This window comes from Haliotis cracherodii, unplaced genomic scaffold (assembly GCF_022045235.1).
Source record: "Haliotis cracherodii isolate W230 unplaced genomic scaffold, xgHalCrac1.p SCAF_6, whole genome shotgun sequence".
In the NCBI taxonomy this organism is placed as follows: domain Eukaryota; kingdom Metazoa; phylum Mollusca; class Gastropoda; order Lepetellida; family Haliotidae; genus Haliotis; species Haliotis cracherodii.
The window spans coordinates 51455592-51470980 of record NW_027266319.1 but is presented as its reverse complement, the minus strand read 5'-3'; the positions used below and the strand labels follow the sequence as shown (position 1 = coordinate 51470980).

The window sequence follows — 15389 nt, the reverse complement described above, 5'->3', positions numbered from 1 at the left end:
TTATTCTTTATCAGCCTCATTATGTACGGTCCTTATTAGTGGTCGAAAACGTCGCATTTTCAACTTCCAAGAGTGCAGTTCGGTTGCATCTGGAAAAAGTCATTTTATGGCCAGACTGACTGTCACATGTCATGAGTTGCACGTGCATGGGCAAAACCTCTGGTTGCGTTCAGGCGTGTGTTTTGGGTAGCCTTTTTACCTTCAAGCTTTCACTTTTCATTGTGTTTAATAGTTTTCCATTTTCCCGGTTTCATTTTAGCATCCAATCAGTGTGACATTGGCACAAACAACAAGTTCTTCACTGTTAATCACATTGTCAACATACCCAGACCTATTGACCTATATATGCTTGTTGGCATATGTTCCTGTTTGATAGTTTGACACCCTACATACACAGGTGACCCTTCAACACTGAACTGAGCGAACTTCATAATCATGTATATACAATGAAACCCGGACACTCCTCTGAGTATTACCGACAAGTGAGATGAGGTGAAATGGGGTTTAACGTCGCGTCCAAGATTATTGCACTTATATAGCGACGTGCATGCACGTGTGTATGTGTGCATCTGTGTGTGTGTGTGGCTGCTTGTATTAGTCCGGACTGATGCCGATTTATAGTGCCAACACACTGAGATAGCATGCCGCAACTAAACACGAATACCCCACTCAGACACAGTATACTGACTCCGAGCCGACCAGTCCTTGTTTTAGCCCCTGAATGCCGAGCGCCAGACAGGGTAACAACAAGTTGGTTGGTTTGTTGTTTAACGCCGCACTCAGCAATATTCAAGCTATATGACAGCGGTCTGTAGTCTGGACCAAACAATCCAGTGATTAATATCATGAGCATCGATCCACTCAATTGGGATCGATGACATGCATCAACCAAGTCAGCGATTATGACCACCCGAAGCCATTAGTCGCCTTTTACGACAAGCATAGTTACCTTTTACGGCAAGCATGGGTTGCTGAAGACCTATTCTACCCCGGAACAAGTACCATCATTTAACGTCTTTTGGTATGACGCGGCCGGGGATCGAACCCCGGACCTTCCGCTCTCCGGGCGGACGCTCTACCACTAGACCACGGAGGCGGTCTTACAATAAGTAAGAAAGTAGGTAAATAAAATAAATAAAGACTGACAGACTTTTTGTTGTTTAACGCCGTACTCAGACAATCCATTGATTGACATCAATTGAGATACGATTACGTGCATCAACCAAGTCAGCGAGCCTGGCAATTCTTGTTGAAACCTTAAGAGAAATTAATTAAAATTTGAAGAGCTTTTTAAGCTAGTATAAACTCTGGAAATCGATTCTAATAATGGTCTACGTCACTTGTTTCTATATTGTATGCCTCACAGTATTTTTACCAGCACAAAAAATATCAACACTGCTCTCAGGTACATATTTAGAATGTGATAATTATCAACGAATAAACTGGCATTCACATGTTTGTAGCTATGGCAACTATACATTGAGTCTAACTGACAAAGTTATAAATATAACACACGTGAAGGATTCTATTGTTAGCTCACCAAGACAGAAGTAACGCGGAGCTGATACCATTGTTCTCTATCAATTGATCTTACGTTACATGTTATGACATAATATGTCCGTCTGGTTGGACTCGGGTAGGGTCGGAAGCGCCCGGGGAGAGGGGTAAAAATAAATTAGATGCATTTAAGTAAGATCCTACATGAAAATATTTATACTTCGCATCAAATAAGCTTCTATTTATCACTTTATCGTCATGATTACCAACTATGTTAAAAGCATTGCCACAATTGAAAAGAATATTTCATCGGCTACATAATTACACTATTTGGAGAATAAACACCCAGAAACAGCTAGGTATCTGAACTGCTTGAGAAATTACATGGCCAGTAGTCGGTTCATGTAACACAATTCAAGTTATTTGAACAACGATTGAACTTGATCTTTCATCCTTAGAGGTGAAATACAGTGCCTCTAGTTAGTGCGAATTGTAAAATGGCGTAACCTGTGTGTCTCTATATGGCTGAAAAAAAGCCTATGCGGCGTTAAATTGTAACTCACACACTCACTCGTACCCTTTGTACATGCCCCTGCATATCTATCCAATACAATATCGGAATGCAGAAAGCACAGTAAAATACGTATCCATATATACTTGCCAACTTTACACTTGGATTACGTGCAACGCGTTAAGTGAGTGAGTGAGTGAGTTGGGTTTAACGCCGCTTTTAACAGCATTCCAGTCATATATCGCGACGTGTCAGCTTAATGTGGGAGGAAAGCCCGAAGTGATGCAGGTCTCAGACGTTTACCACTTCGGTGAAACCCACGAGCACGGGAATGGTGCTGACAAACCTAGAAACATAATCGGGGCGAACCAGTATTCGAACCTATATGATCATAGGTTTCTGGCGTGCCGAAGGGACGCAACTCTGCACAGCGTATCGCGGCGCCTTAGACGACTGGGCCACCCGTGTCCCCAAAGCCAGAAGGAACACAATTGTCATTCTTGGTGCATCTCAAAAATAAATTCCAACATCCAGTGAAACCTCGGTTCAGACGGAACTGTTTACAAGGAATCCCTCCTGATTAACGATTCCTGGAAATGGAGAATTATTCCTGGGTGGTAGTGGGGGATAACAGGGTGGCGCGTACTATAAAATTATGTGTTTGTTTGTTTGTTTGTTTGTTGTTTAATGTCTCACTCAACAATATTCCAGCTATGTGACGGCGCTCTGTAAATAATCGAGTCTGGGCGAGGCAATCAAGTGATTGACATCATGAGCATCGATCTACGCAACTCGGATACGATGACATGCATCAACCACGTCGGGGAGCCTGACAACCCGATCACGTTAATCGCTTTTAACAAGCATAGTCTCCTTCTACAGCGAACCCGGATCTTCCAGGATTGAAGAGAATAAATGAGCAGATGGATATGTACACCGCTGCATCGCGGTACACCAGGCAAAACTAGACTTGCACAAGTCTCTAAGGCAATAATTAGTAGTTGAAATCATAATGTATCCCTATAAGAGACTGGCTTCCTTTAGGCTAAGGGCGAACCAGTGACTGATGGTGTGACTGCAGTGTTCAGCCATGAAATGCTGTGCACACTCAGTATATGTAGCTGTTGTAACCGCCCGAGCCCCTTTTTAATCGTCGGTTGGTTGGTTGTTTAACGCTGCACTCAGCAATATTCCAGCTATATAACGGCGATCTGTAAATAATCGAGTCTGTACCAGACAATCCAGTGATTGATATCATGAGCATCGATCCACGCAATTGGGATCGATGACCGTGCATCAACCAAATCAGCGAGCCTGACAACCCGATCCCGTGAAGCGCCTTTTACGACAAGCATAGTCCTCTTTTTGCTTGGTTGCTGAAGACCTATTCTACCCCGGATCTTCATGGGTCTTTTAAAAGTCGGAAAACATGACCCACGTACAGGAAGGCTTTTCTGATCTTGTAAGTTCTGTTTAACGCCGCTTTGAACAACATCCCAGCTACATCACGGCCTGTCAGCGTGATGATGGAGGAAAGCCCGACGTGATGCAGGTTTTAGGCATTTACCATTTTGACAAACCCACGAGCGCGGCATGGTGTTGACAAACCCAGAAACAGGGCAAATCTGGATCCGAACCCACGAAGATAGGTTTCTGGCAGCGTCGGGGACCCTACTCTGATCTAGAATAATGTGGTATTAATAACTGTGCACTCGGAGACAACGGAGAAAAGCTGGAACTTGAAAATAGGCGTTTCATTCTGCAGTTGACATTTTCACCGTAACCTTTTACAACACCGCATGGGTTCAGGTCGGTGTACTTGCCGGCCACCGTGCTGCACGCGTCATGTTAGCTGACGCAGTAAACGGACTATGCATTTGAATACACATAGGAAATACATAAGATCGTGTATGTTACTTCTTGATGTATGGGACCGACCATTTCATAATCGTGGGTTCATCGTGTGTGTGTGTCTAGGGGATGGGTGAGGTGGGTAGGTAGGAGGATGGGATTTTATCAAATGGTTTTACATGGTTTTGCTTCTGGAGCTGACAAATATCTAGTCTTGCATCCTCCCACCCACCGCACCCATACCTCCCGTAAATGAAATGGGCTGTCCCTTAGATTAAAATGAGGAAATAGGGTCAATATTCATTCTGATACATTCGTTGGCGGCCATACAATATTCATGCTTTGTACACGTGTCCAACACATGACTGAACACACAAAAGTACTTCATAGTACGTATTGGCCACACCAACTAAAAATTGAGAATATCCTATTTTCATTGAGATATACCTGCTGAATTAAGTACCTGGTTGGGAAAAATTACACATGTTAGTTAGTGGTAACACCTAATGACATAAAAGCTTCAAGCATGTGGCGAATCAATAGCTTGAATAACCGCCATGTCATTGCATAACAGCTGTCACTTCATTCCCCAACCCGTCTGCATCTGCAAACTTATATTTTGAGATTTCAGTATTTTGGGGGGGAAATTAAAGTTGAACCAAATTGTGCTCATCTTTAGCAGAGGGTGATCCAGGATTTAGGAAAGGGGGACGCGCACTATACCCATGTCACGAAGTAAACAACAACACATGACATTTAACATGAAGTGCCTGACGCTACGGGGGAGGGTGTCCCTCCGGCACCGCCGTCTATGCATGTATGTACTGCTTTAAAATGCACATGTCCATATATACACTGTATATTGAACCTTATTAATCAAACGTAGGTGTAGCTTGTAATGGCTGTCTGTTTCTTCAATTTAATTGTTTGTGAGGAATATATTTTAGAAATCAGTGCAAATAAAACAAATTATTGATTAACCGGCGTACAATTTCCTCAGCTTATAACAGCGAGAGTATAAAATTTATCCCGGCACTATTAACATAATAAATCATATACTGATTCGCGAGGCGAACAGATAGCATAAAATTGAAGCGACTTCGCTAAAATCGAATAGATCCGTCAGAGCGTCCACAATTCGACCGACGCAGGATGTCGCCCAGATGAGAGAACAAGTTGCATTGTGGGTCATCTAGAGGCGATCGATCTGTATGCTGTCAATATTTGCATAATAGCGCCTGTGAACTTGAAGTCGCCCGCATCCTACATTTGTATATCAATAGTGTAGTAGTGACTGTAGGAACACGAAAACAGCTTTGTTGATGAAGGTGTGAACGCTACAAACACCTCGTTGCATTGTATACCGCGGCTCACAGTTGTAAATGGATGGACTAGCATGGTCGACTGCACAGCAATAGCGATGTGAAATTGTTCTCGCTAGGGTCTCAGTGGATGTTCTTTCCAGGCGGGCACACGTTTATGTTCATAACCTGTAGGATAAACGTTTACAAAATAAACAAGGTACATTTTCACAACGACAGCTCTGAGGACAAGCGTTGTATTTGCCGGTAAGGACGCCTCACTCTGCAGCTGCCGTCAGCTGACCGGGCCTGGTTGACAGTGGATGTTGATGTCGTCGGTTGTCGTCATGGACCCTGCTCGAGTCTCGGAATACGAGACTGTAGGCAAACGTTGCACTGAACGGCTGCACCAGGGAGGTCAAGAAAGTATCAGGTACGTCAAACTGGGGTCTTTTTAAGCGATTTCAGCCATGTAAACAAATACCGGCTCGGTCCGCGCGCGGTACACTCGGTTTTGTACGTGCAAATCGTGCATTCTCAATGGAAACATGTCAAGCAGACGATCACACGCGTTGGCATGTGAAGAAACCTGAATAAGTGTTAAGGGATGCGGAACTATATTGTATTCGTGACTGGCGTAAAGTCACTTGTGAGGTTAATCTTATGCGAGCAACCAAAATATCCGATAAGATATGTCAAATACATTGTTAATGAGCAGAATATTTTACGTCAATCATTCATGTTCACATATAGATGTATATCGACCAAACCAGATCAATCGGAACTATAAACAAAGAAATGGCCTTTAATTTTAGGAAATATAACTCACGTCTTAATCCAAATGTTATTGATAATATACATGAGGTAATAGAAGTTGTAGACAAATATAAATACCAACATTGATTCTAAACTCGCATGGGATGCAAATACGGACTGCACGCACGCACGCACGCACGCACGCACGCACGCACACACACACACAAAGGGTCAACCGAGGTTGTATTTACTTAGTCTTCTAAGACATTTTAAATTGTCTAACGTCCATGTTTAATATAACATTTATTTTAAGTATTCTTACTTTCAACTTCACTAGCTGGTGGGAACCTGTCTGTTCGCAACAAAAACAAACTGTTCAAAATCTGTAACACAGCGAATAAAATCATTTGCATCTCGCTTCAGGACATCGGCAGTATTCATGAGCATCCAATAGTAAACAAAGCAAATAAAATATTAAGCGATATCGCCCATGTTTTACATTCGGAGTATCAACTTTTTCCTTCCGGTCGCGGACTACGATTGCCGATGTTGAGAACAAACATGGCTCGGAATTAATTCTTACCAGCTAGTATACCAGGTTTTATAATATGTTTGTCATAAATTATTGTTGATCATGTTATTATTTATTTGTTTGTGTGTTTATCAATAATCTGAGAACTTGTGAGATAATAAAGTGTCATTTTATCTATATACCCCGCACCTTTCTTAAGATGCATAACTGATAGCTATATGTGTTGAATTCATATCTACAGATTTTATATCTATAAAACTATATATATTTTCTTGACCGTATTTCCTATACTACAGGCGTTTGTAGTCTCATTTATACACAGTTACAGATGACACTGTTATAAAGATTAATTTAACCTATATACTATCAGTTAAAACTAATCTGTCTTTTTTTTCGGGTTTTAATAACCATTTATGCGTAAGCCCATATAAAGAAATAGTGTTTCTCATAACTGACTGTCCCAAACAATTGACTCGACCCTTACGTTTTTGGTTTAATATTTTGACACACTAAATTTCCCTCATTCACATTCAAATTCCAAAGTTGCACTTTTGACGTAACCCGCCTGCATGACGACCAGAAATACCGGTCGTGTTTTTTCCAAATTGGGAATTGCTTTGTGTTAGAGTTTTTATTTTGTAAAATTAAGAAGTTATGTTGAAGTGATTGAAAATATGTATTGATTTAAAAATATATCATAAATCATAATTTGACCAACCACGCATTTGTTTTTAGTAAGTGTTGGAAGGGATATTTCTTAGTGGCTTTATATCCATGGACAAAATAAGTAACCAGTGCTATGATTATTTGTAAGCATAAGTACATAATACCATGCATTTGAGTGAACAACACGCATAAATAAAACGAGCATGCACAATAACATTTACACTTTTCACAACAATTTAGAATTTCCTTCAGATCTCATTAAATACCACAGCGGAAGAACGTTTTTCAATTATATGTCATGTTCTTTAAATCCCCATGCTACGGACAAATGAGAGTCACGTCATAGACCTATACAGTTCTCAATGTTTCAGCTCTCTGAGCGTCCTGGTTTCTCAGTACCAAATTCATAAAACAAGATTTAAATTTATGTTTCAGAATTCTTGAGTGGAAAAAAATCTCGAATGTTTTTTCACAATAGTTCTTTTCAGTTTTAAGAAAAAACGATTTCTTATTTAAATGCCATGAACAAATGTGAGTACTGTAATTGTTATATATTCATCCTCATAATCGTTCAGGCTCCACTTTGAACAGGTTGAGAGAAGAAGCCGAATGGGAACGAGCCCCATCTTGATCTTCGATACACATAAGTAATAATATCTGCATTATCCACACTTTATAATAGGCTGCAGCGAATAGCTAGTATCGTCCACGTGGAAGACCTCACAATATACTCGATATTCCCCAGTCAAGGATGGATGGATGGGTGAGTGGGTGGTTTGGTGGGTTGATGGGTGGGTAGGTAGATAGAGACCGATCAGAATAACACCCCGCAAATAACGCCTTCATGAGCGAGAGAATGTCTGTGCTAAGTTTGTGAAAGGTGAGATGAAGCTGGTGACGTCACTTTCGAACGGCTCGAATGGATTCAGGATATTTATGATAAAAGCAAGGAGATATTAGGCATTTGATAAACGACAACGATTCTTTTTTCACCTGTACACATGTTTCGTCTTGTGTTGATGTCGAATAAACGTACACACACCGTTAGTTTATATGGCCGACCAATATGTTTAATTCCCTGGACATATAGTGTTGGCATCACCGCGGGGCTCGGCAAGTTCCGCTGACATTCCGAAGGTCATCGGTATCTGTCGGCTGTCTGTGGGGATGAGGACGAGACACACTGCGTTGTCTCTGACCTTTACACACCCAACGTTATGGACAACACACTTAGGGATATTGAAAACTCGGATAAAACATTTACACAAAGACTTGGCTTCCATCTGAACAGGAATTCATGTCGTTTAACACCGCCAGGCCGTGCCTATCTCAGGGGCAAGGTAAAGTCGAGTGGATAGTGTATGTACAGGTCATGTGGACCAGAGTTTGATCTTGGTAGTATTATCTTTAAGCAGAGATTTTTTTTCTTTCAATGAGTTTGGGTCACTTGGTAATATATACGAGTATATCAATGAAACGACGATGGTTTTGTTTTGCTTTTATCATTCAGGTAATTATTATTATGTTATGTTGTTTTCAACGGCAGCGACCCGTGAAGATCCGGGTTAGAATAGGTCTTCAGCAACCCATGCTTGTCTTTAAAGGCGACTCTGTTTGTCGTAAGAGGCGACTAACGGGATCGGGTGGTTATGCTCGCTGACTTGGTTGATGCATGTCATGGTATCCCAAATGCGTGGATCGATGCTCATGACATCAGTCACTGGATTGTCTGGTCCAGACTCGATTATTTTCGATTATATATCAGCTATGTGACGGCGGTCTGTAAATAATCGAGTCTGGACCAGACAATCCAGTGATTGAGATCATGATCATCGATCTAAGTATTTCGGATACGATGACATGCATCTACAAAGTCAGCGAGCCTGACCACCCGATCCCGTTAGTCGCCTCTAACAAGCATAGTCAGAATATGTATATCATGCTTCTTGTAAGAGCCGACTGGTAAGGGGATCGGGTGGACACACTGTGGCTTTGCTGATGGCGTGTGATCGTGTTAAACCACTGGTTTGTCTAGCTCATTACATACAGGCCGTCATGATATAATCTGAATATTTCACTCACTCACTCACTCACTCACTCACTCACTCACTCACTCACTCACCCAACCACCCACCCACTCACTCACTCACTTACTCACTCACTCGTGCTTGTTGACCACCAAGATGCTGAGATTGTCTCGAGACAAAGTCGCAGATCTTATTGTCGATTTTTTACGATGTGATCAATGATGTATGCTCTACTTGGTACCCGGAATCAGATACGTAGAGTCGAGGGTGTGGTGTATCAATTATTTATATCGTGATTACTTGCATTTACAGTGGCTGAGAATAATTCTGACAGAATTGGTGATTAAAGGCACGCTTAGTCAACACATAATTGTGCTGTGTTGTCAAAGCTATTAAGTAAATAATTCAAAAGGACTTGGTGGATTAGAGGTTCCAATAGCTTTAGCAAACTGTGATAATATGCGTTATCAAGGGATTATCATTGAGTTCCATTAATTGAGCGGCCACGTCATAAGTACACCAACCACAACACTGGCCACGCCACAAGTACACCAGCCACAACACTGGCCACGCCACAAGTACACCAGCCACAACACTGGCCACGCCACAAGTACACCAGCCACAACACTGGCCACGCCACAAGTACACCAGCCACAACACTGACCACGCCACAAGTACACCAGCCACAACACTGGCCACGCCACAAGTACACCAGCCACAACACTGGCCACGCCACAAGTACACCAGCCACAACACTGGCCACGCCACAAGTACACCAGCCACAACACTGACCACGCCACAAGTACACCAGCCACAACACTGGCCACGCCACAAGTACACCAGCCACAACACTGACCACATCACAAGTACACCAGCCACAACACTGGCCACGCCACAAGTACACCAGCCACAACACTGGCCAAGCCACAAGTACACCAGCCACAATACTGGCCACTCCACAAGTACACCAGCCACAACACTGGCCACGCCACAAGTACACCAGCCACAACACTGGCCAAGCCACAAGTACACCAGCCACAATACTGGCCACTCCACAAGTACACCAGCCACAACACTGGCCACGCCACAAGTACACCAGCCACAATACTGGCCACTCCACAAGTACACCAGCCACAACACTGGCCACGCCACAAGTACACCAGCCACAACACTGGCCACGCCACAAGTACACCAGCCACAATACTGGCCACTCCACAAGTACACCAGCCACAACACTGGCCACGTCACAAGTACACCAGCCACAACACTGACGTGCAACACGTCCCTGCCATCCTCCCCTCCCATGCTATGAAGCAGATGGCTTCTATGGACAACGACCTTATCGATTGCCTGGTTTGAGGATGTCCTTATATAAGGAGTACCAATTATCTAGCGCACTCACAAGACCCAAGGCCTATCTTTCGTCAACCCAAGCCTCTTCCTGTGAACCACAAGAGCCTCAAATGTTCTGAAATAACAAGAATGGTTACATCTAACAACATGTGAAGGATGACACTCGTTCTGAAGAATAGTTGGCGTTGGGCTGCTCTGTAGTGTCCGATGTCGCTAAATTTGGCTCTTTGGAGTTTTTAGGATTTCTAGCCCCTTAGTAGAGTATGGACAAGAGGCTGCATTCTATATGTTGCAATTAGTAGATACCAGGGCCCCGTTTCACAAAGCGATCGCAGCGCTGAGACGATCGTAACTCATATACTTTAACATAGACTTATGACTGTCGCAGCGCTACGATAGCTTTGTGGAATAGGACCCAGGTAGGATGAAATGCACACCTTTGATCGGCAATATGACGTTGAATCGAGTAGCAGCTCATATATGCAATTGCATGGTGGTTGAGCTGGTTTTAACTCCGCTTTTAACAGTTTCGAATAAATCATGACGTGTATCCCAGTTTCGTGGAAGTCCTTCCCTTGGCTGTCCCAAACCACCTCCACAGGTGCTATGACGTCATCGTTTGAGTCGAAATGGGTTCCGGCTAAGTTTTCTTCATATTTTGGAGTAGATGGAGACTGAAGGGGGTTCTGAAGAAGCAACAGTCGTGGTTTGTAGTCCTGGCAATGACTGATTTGTGCACTGGCGCCTTGTCTGGTGGAAGAGCTGACTTTTTCTCAGCTTCCCGCGTCTCTTAGTCTTCATTTCATCCTGTAATTGCATCAAACGTGCAACATACTGTGCTCTGCATATTGTCTGGCCTTATGGGTGGAACTGTTTCTGCCTTCCTTGGAGGTGGTGATGTCAAATGCTTCCACTGTTTTGATTGTTGTTTGGACTCGGACTGGAAGTGATGAACCCAGGTTTCATCCAGTCATATATCGTTTCAGGAACCTTTCCGAATTATTACCACCCAAAATATCCAAAGCATTGTTATTTCGTGCTGTGTAAATATGGTGAATTAAATTATTAAAATTGGGTTTCATTTGTAAGATATACATGATTTAGTTATGGCTTTGGTAATGTATGGGTGGTGCAAGATGTCGGAGACTGTGGTGCTATTATTTATATATTTAAACAAAGAACAAGCAAGAATGGTCAGATTGTATATAAGATTCCCCAAGGCTAGAATCATATTGCACCCACAAATCCTTACTACAATCTGAAAAATATCTATTATCGATTAAGACTGTGAACTTAAGATGAGCTCCAACAAAATTTAAATGTTCAAATCATTTTGAAATACATAAACATAGAATGGCTAGTGACCCTAACTTTGCTGACAGTCCATCCACTTTTCAGTAAAGAAGACTCAGATGATGAATGATATGCACTATTTATATGTCCAGCTTATATTAACTCAAGGTCAAGAAATTTGCCCTCGTATTATTATCAATATCCTACCATGCACAAATGACGACAGCATTTTATTCCAGCAATGTTTAAAAACCAATATGAATTGAAGCGCTCTGTCACAATGTGCATAATATTATCCAATCATCTGTACTATTGGCCTCATGTCCAGACTAAACGAAATAAATTGTGTTCCGTTCCTTTCTGGGTCGGCTTCATACAGTTCATCCTGCAGTTTTGATCAGACGTCAGAAGCTTTGGAACCCAACGAGCTGCTACTTTCTTCTTCGCAAAAGTTTCTGCTGTGATAATAAAATGTACTCGGTCGTGGGAAATGCCTGCCGTCATCACTATGCCATGGATTCCCTAGATCATTTCTGGACTTGATGACGTTGCAGGCCTTCCATGACGTCTTCAAGGGCTCTCCCTGCCACGCTTAAACTCTGCTCCCCACCTCTTTACGGTGGCATAGGGAGGGGCATCCTTCCCAAGTGTTCTAACCAGTATCTTCATGTGTAGCATTTTGGTATTGGCCCTTTTACTGCAAGGAATTGATCACTGCGCGTTCCTCAAGTTTGTCCATTGTTCTAAGGTCACAGACCCCTGCGTTTTACTGACCTGTTACAACGATACAATTTGCTCAACTTACTCATGTTTTGTTGGTATGACACGATGCAATGTCCACAACAATAGATTACGCAAGTCCTTCCATGTGAGGCTCAGAACTTATCAATCACCCCTTGTATGTGCGTGTAAAGGTAGTTGTTGTTTGTTGTTTATCGCCGCACACAGCAATATTCCAGCTAAATGACGGCGGTCTGTAAATAATCAAGTCTGGATCAGACAATCCAGTGATTGACATCATGAGCATCGATCCACGCAGTTGGGATACGATGACATGCATCAACCAAGTCAGCGAGCCTGACCATCGGATCCCGTTAGTCGCTTCTTACGACAAGCATAATCACCTTATGACAATTTGAAGACCTATTCTAACCCGGAAATTCACGGGGACACCCATTGTCTACGATCATAATCGATGTGAAACCTGATTTCAAGGTGTTAAAAATGAAGCAGGGCCGGTGTGGTTGATATGAGCAACGATCCACGCCGCTGGGGTACAAGGACACGCTAGCAACCAAGTCGCCGAGCCTGACCACCCGATCCATTAGTCATCTCGTACGCCAACCATAGCTTGCTGGGGATGATTCTAACCTTGAACCCTCACGGTCGTTGTGATACATATCGTTGGATACATACCCCATATAGAGGAACCCCAGATTCCCTCTGAGCATGTTCTAGCCTTGTCAGTAGAGCTGTAGTTACCGTATCTCCTCATCGGTTCCTCGTTTAATATGTTGTTTCTTTCTGTATGTCACAGGGGCGGTCGGGTAGTCTAGTGGTTAAAGCGTTCGCCCGTCACGCCTAAGACCCGGGTTCGATTCCCGACATGGGTACAATGTGTGAACCCCAATTCTGATGTCCCCCGCCGTGATATTGCTGGAATATTGCTAAATGCGGCGTAAACCCATACTCACTCACTCACTGTATGTCACAACCAGACGCTACGAAATGCAAACCTAGCGAATTTGCCCTGTAGGATTTACGGCGCACTTCTACATCTCCGATTGGCTAAAAATCGCAAAATATTTTTAGAATCTATGTATCTATATATCAGTCTCTTTCTCTATCAATCATAACCAAATACATATACTCTTTTTCATCGAAAACAAAAAACGGTGAGGTTTTCGCCATTTTGTTTTCCAAAATCCATATTTTTTTCACGATCTAGAATCCTTATTTAAAGTGCACTTTGGATGACAAAAAGCATACGGTAACCGCAGCAGGGTTTGTCGGGACCCTACCCATACACGTGGCCTTCAGGAAAGTGTTAAACGTCTATGACCTGCATCTATGACCACGCCGTGGTAATCAGAGGGTCCAACCCCCTCCTCCCCGATATCCCGAATACCAATATCTAAGTTTTCACTCTGAGTCTCATTTGCTCGGCCCTGAATCCCGAATACTGCTCAACACAAATCTCAAAACAAAGGGTAGAAAAGGGTGCAATTTCAAGTAAAATTACTGGAGTAATATAAAAAAGGTAAATACAATCTAGACCATCTATTAGCCTTTCCAGAATGTTCATTTGTTCAGGTTTCAAATTTTTAATCGAGAATTTGTCAAAATATGTTTCGAAGCGTATTCGCCAATTTGAAATTAGTGCCGTAAAGCACGAGAAAGCTTCCTTCAGAATGGTCATTCCATTGGTCGGTCAAAGTTCGCGCAAGGTCGGTCTGACGTGACCCGTGATGGGATGTCCTCAGATCTTTATTTAGTGGTAGCGAGAACTAAGATATGATTTTAATTAGATTGATATATAAAGGAAACTTTGGCGCACACCATTATTTTGTTTTAAATGTCGAATCTGTGTACCAAATGGTCTCGCGTACAGAATACCCTCTAAATGTACCCCTGAATCCCGCGCACGAAAGGGGGTTTGGCAGCCTCATAACCGACCCAACTATGTACCTCACGGTATTACATACACGTAATGGGGCGGTCGGGTAGCCCAGTGGTTAAAACGTTCGCTCGTCATGCCGAAGAGCCGGGTTCGATTCCCGACATGTGTGCAATGTGTGAAACCCATTTCTGGTGTCCCCAGCTGTGATATCGCTGGAATATTGCTCAAAGCGGCGTAAAACCATACTCACTCACTCACATACACGTAATACAACCAAGTTGTAGGTGCACAGTGCACACGGTCTGTTTGGGGGCGGTTGTGTAATACCGGTCGATACTGTGTGACTACAAACATTAACCCCACAACTTTTTTGGCTTTCGAGCCTCTTAAACCGCGTGTCTGCTACAACTTCAAACCGCTACTTGCTAAACCGGTCTTATAATGTCAGTGCGACCGACGCCTGACCCATAATTAGTTCCGACTATATGTACTTATACCCGACTTCTAATCCAGACAGACATGCGACTTCAATCAGAACTTATCTAACCCCAAAGCAACGTATGTGTCCGAATCAGTTGGTATAAGCTGGTATATTAATCCTTACATCCTGCGGGGAATGAATGGATCAAAATTATTCTTTTAGTTAATATATTTGTATGTGTGTTGCATTAATTCCAGCGTTTCACAAACTTCTAAAATACCAAGATAATACATATATTACTGATGTTAAATTTTAAGAATTTTCCTTCTTCTATCCCGTAACTTGCCGAAGGTCAGTGTAAAATAATTATTTGACTTTTTTCAATTTTCTTCTCTCCAAAAGGTCTGTTAAGGCGTTTCTTGCGACAAGCATAAGTTGCTGGGGACCTATATTCTTACCCGGAATCTCCATGGGTTGAATAATTTATTATGATCTAATTGGGGAGTTTATTTAATAATTTATCATGATTTAATTGGGGAGTTTATTGAATAATTTATTATG

General features: G+C 42.6%; 1 protein-coding gene across 2 annotated transcripts in view; it reads left to right on the top strand.

Moving 5' to 3' along the window:
* Positions 1 to 5094: 5094 nt before the first annotated feature.
* LOC139444625 (inosine-5'-monophosphate dehydrogenase 1-like) overlaps positions 5095 to 15389 on the top strand; it is a 43843-nt gene continuing 33548 nt past the window's right edge. For both annotated transcript variants that reach the window (XR_011651844.1, XM_071225538.1), the window contains exon 1: positions 5095 to 5593. Coding sequence is in view for 1 of the 2 variants with exons in the window: in XM_071225538.1 (XP_071081639.1) it covers positions 5484 to 5593 (110 nt within the window). In the remaining variant the exon portion in view is untranslated. The remainder of the gene's footprint in view (positions 5594 to 15389) is intronic.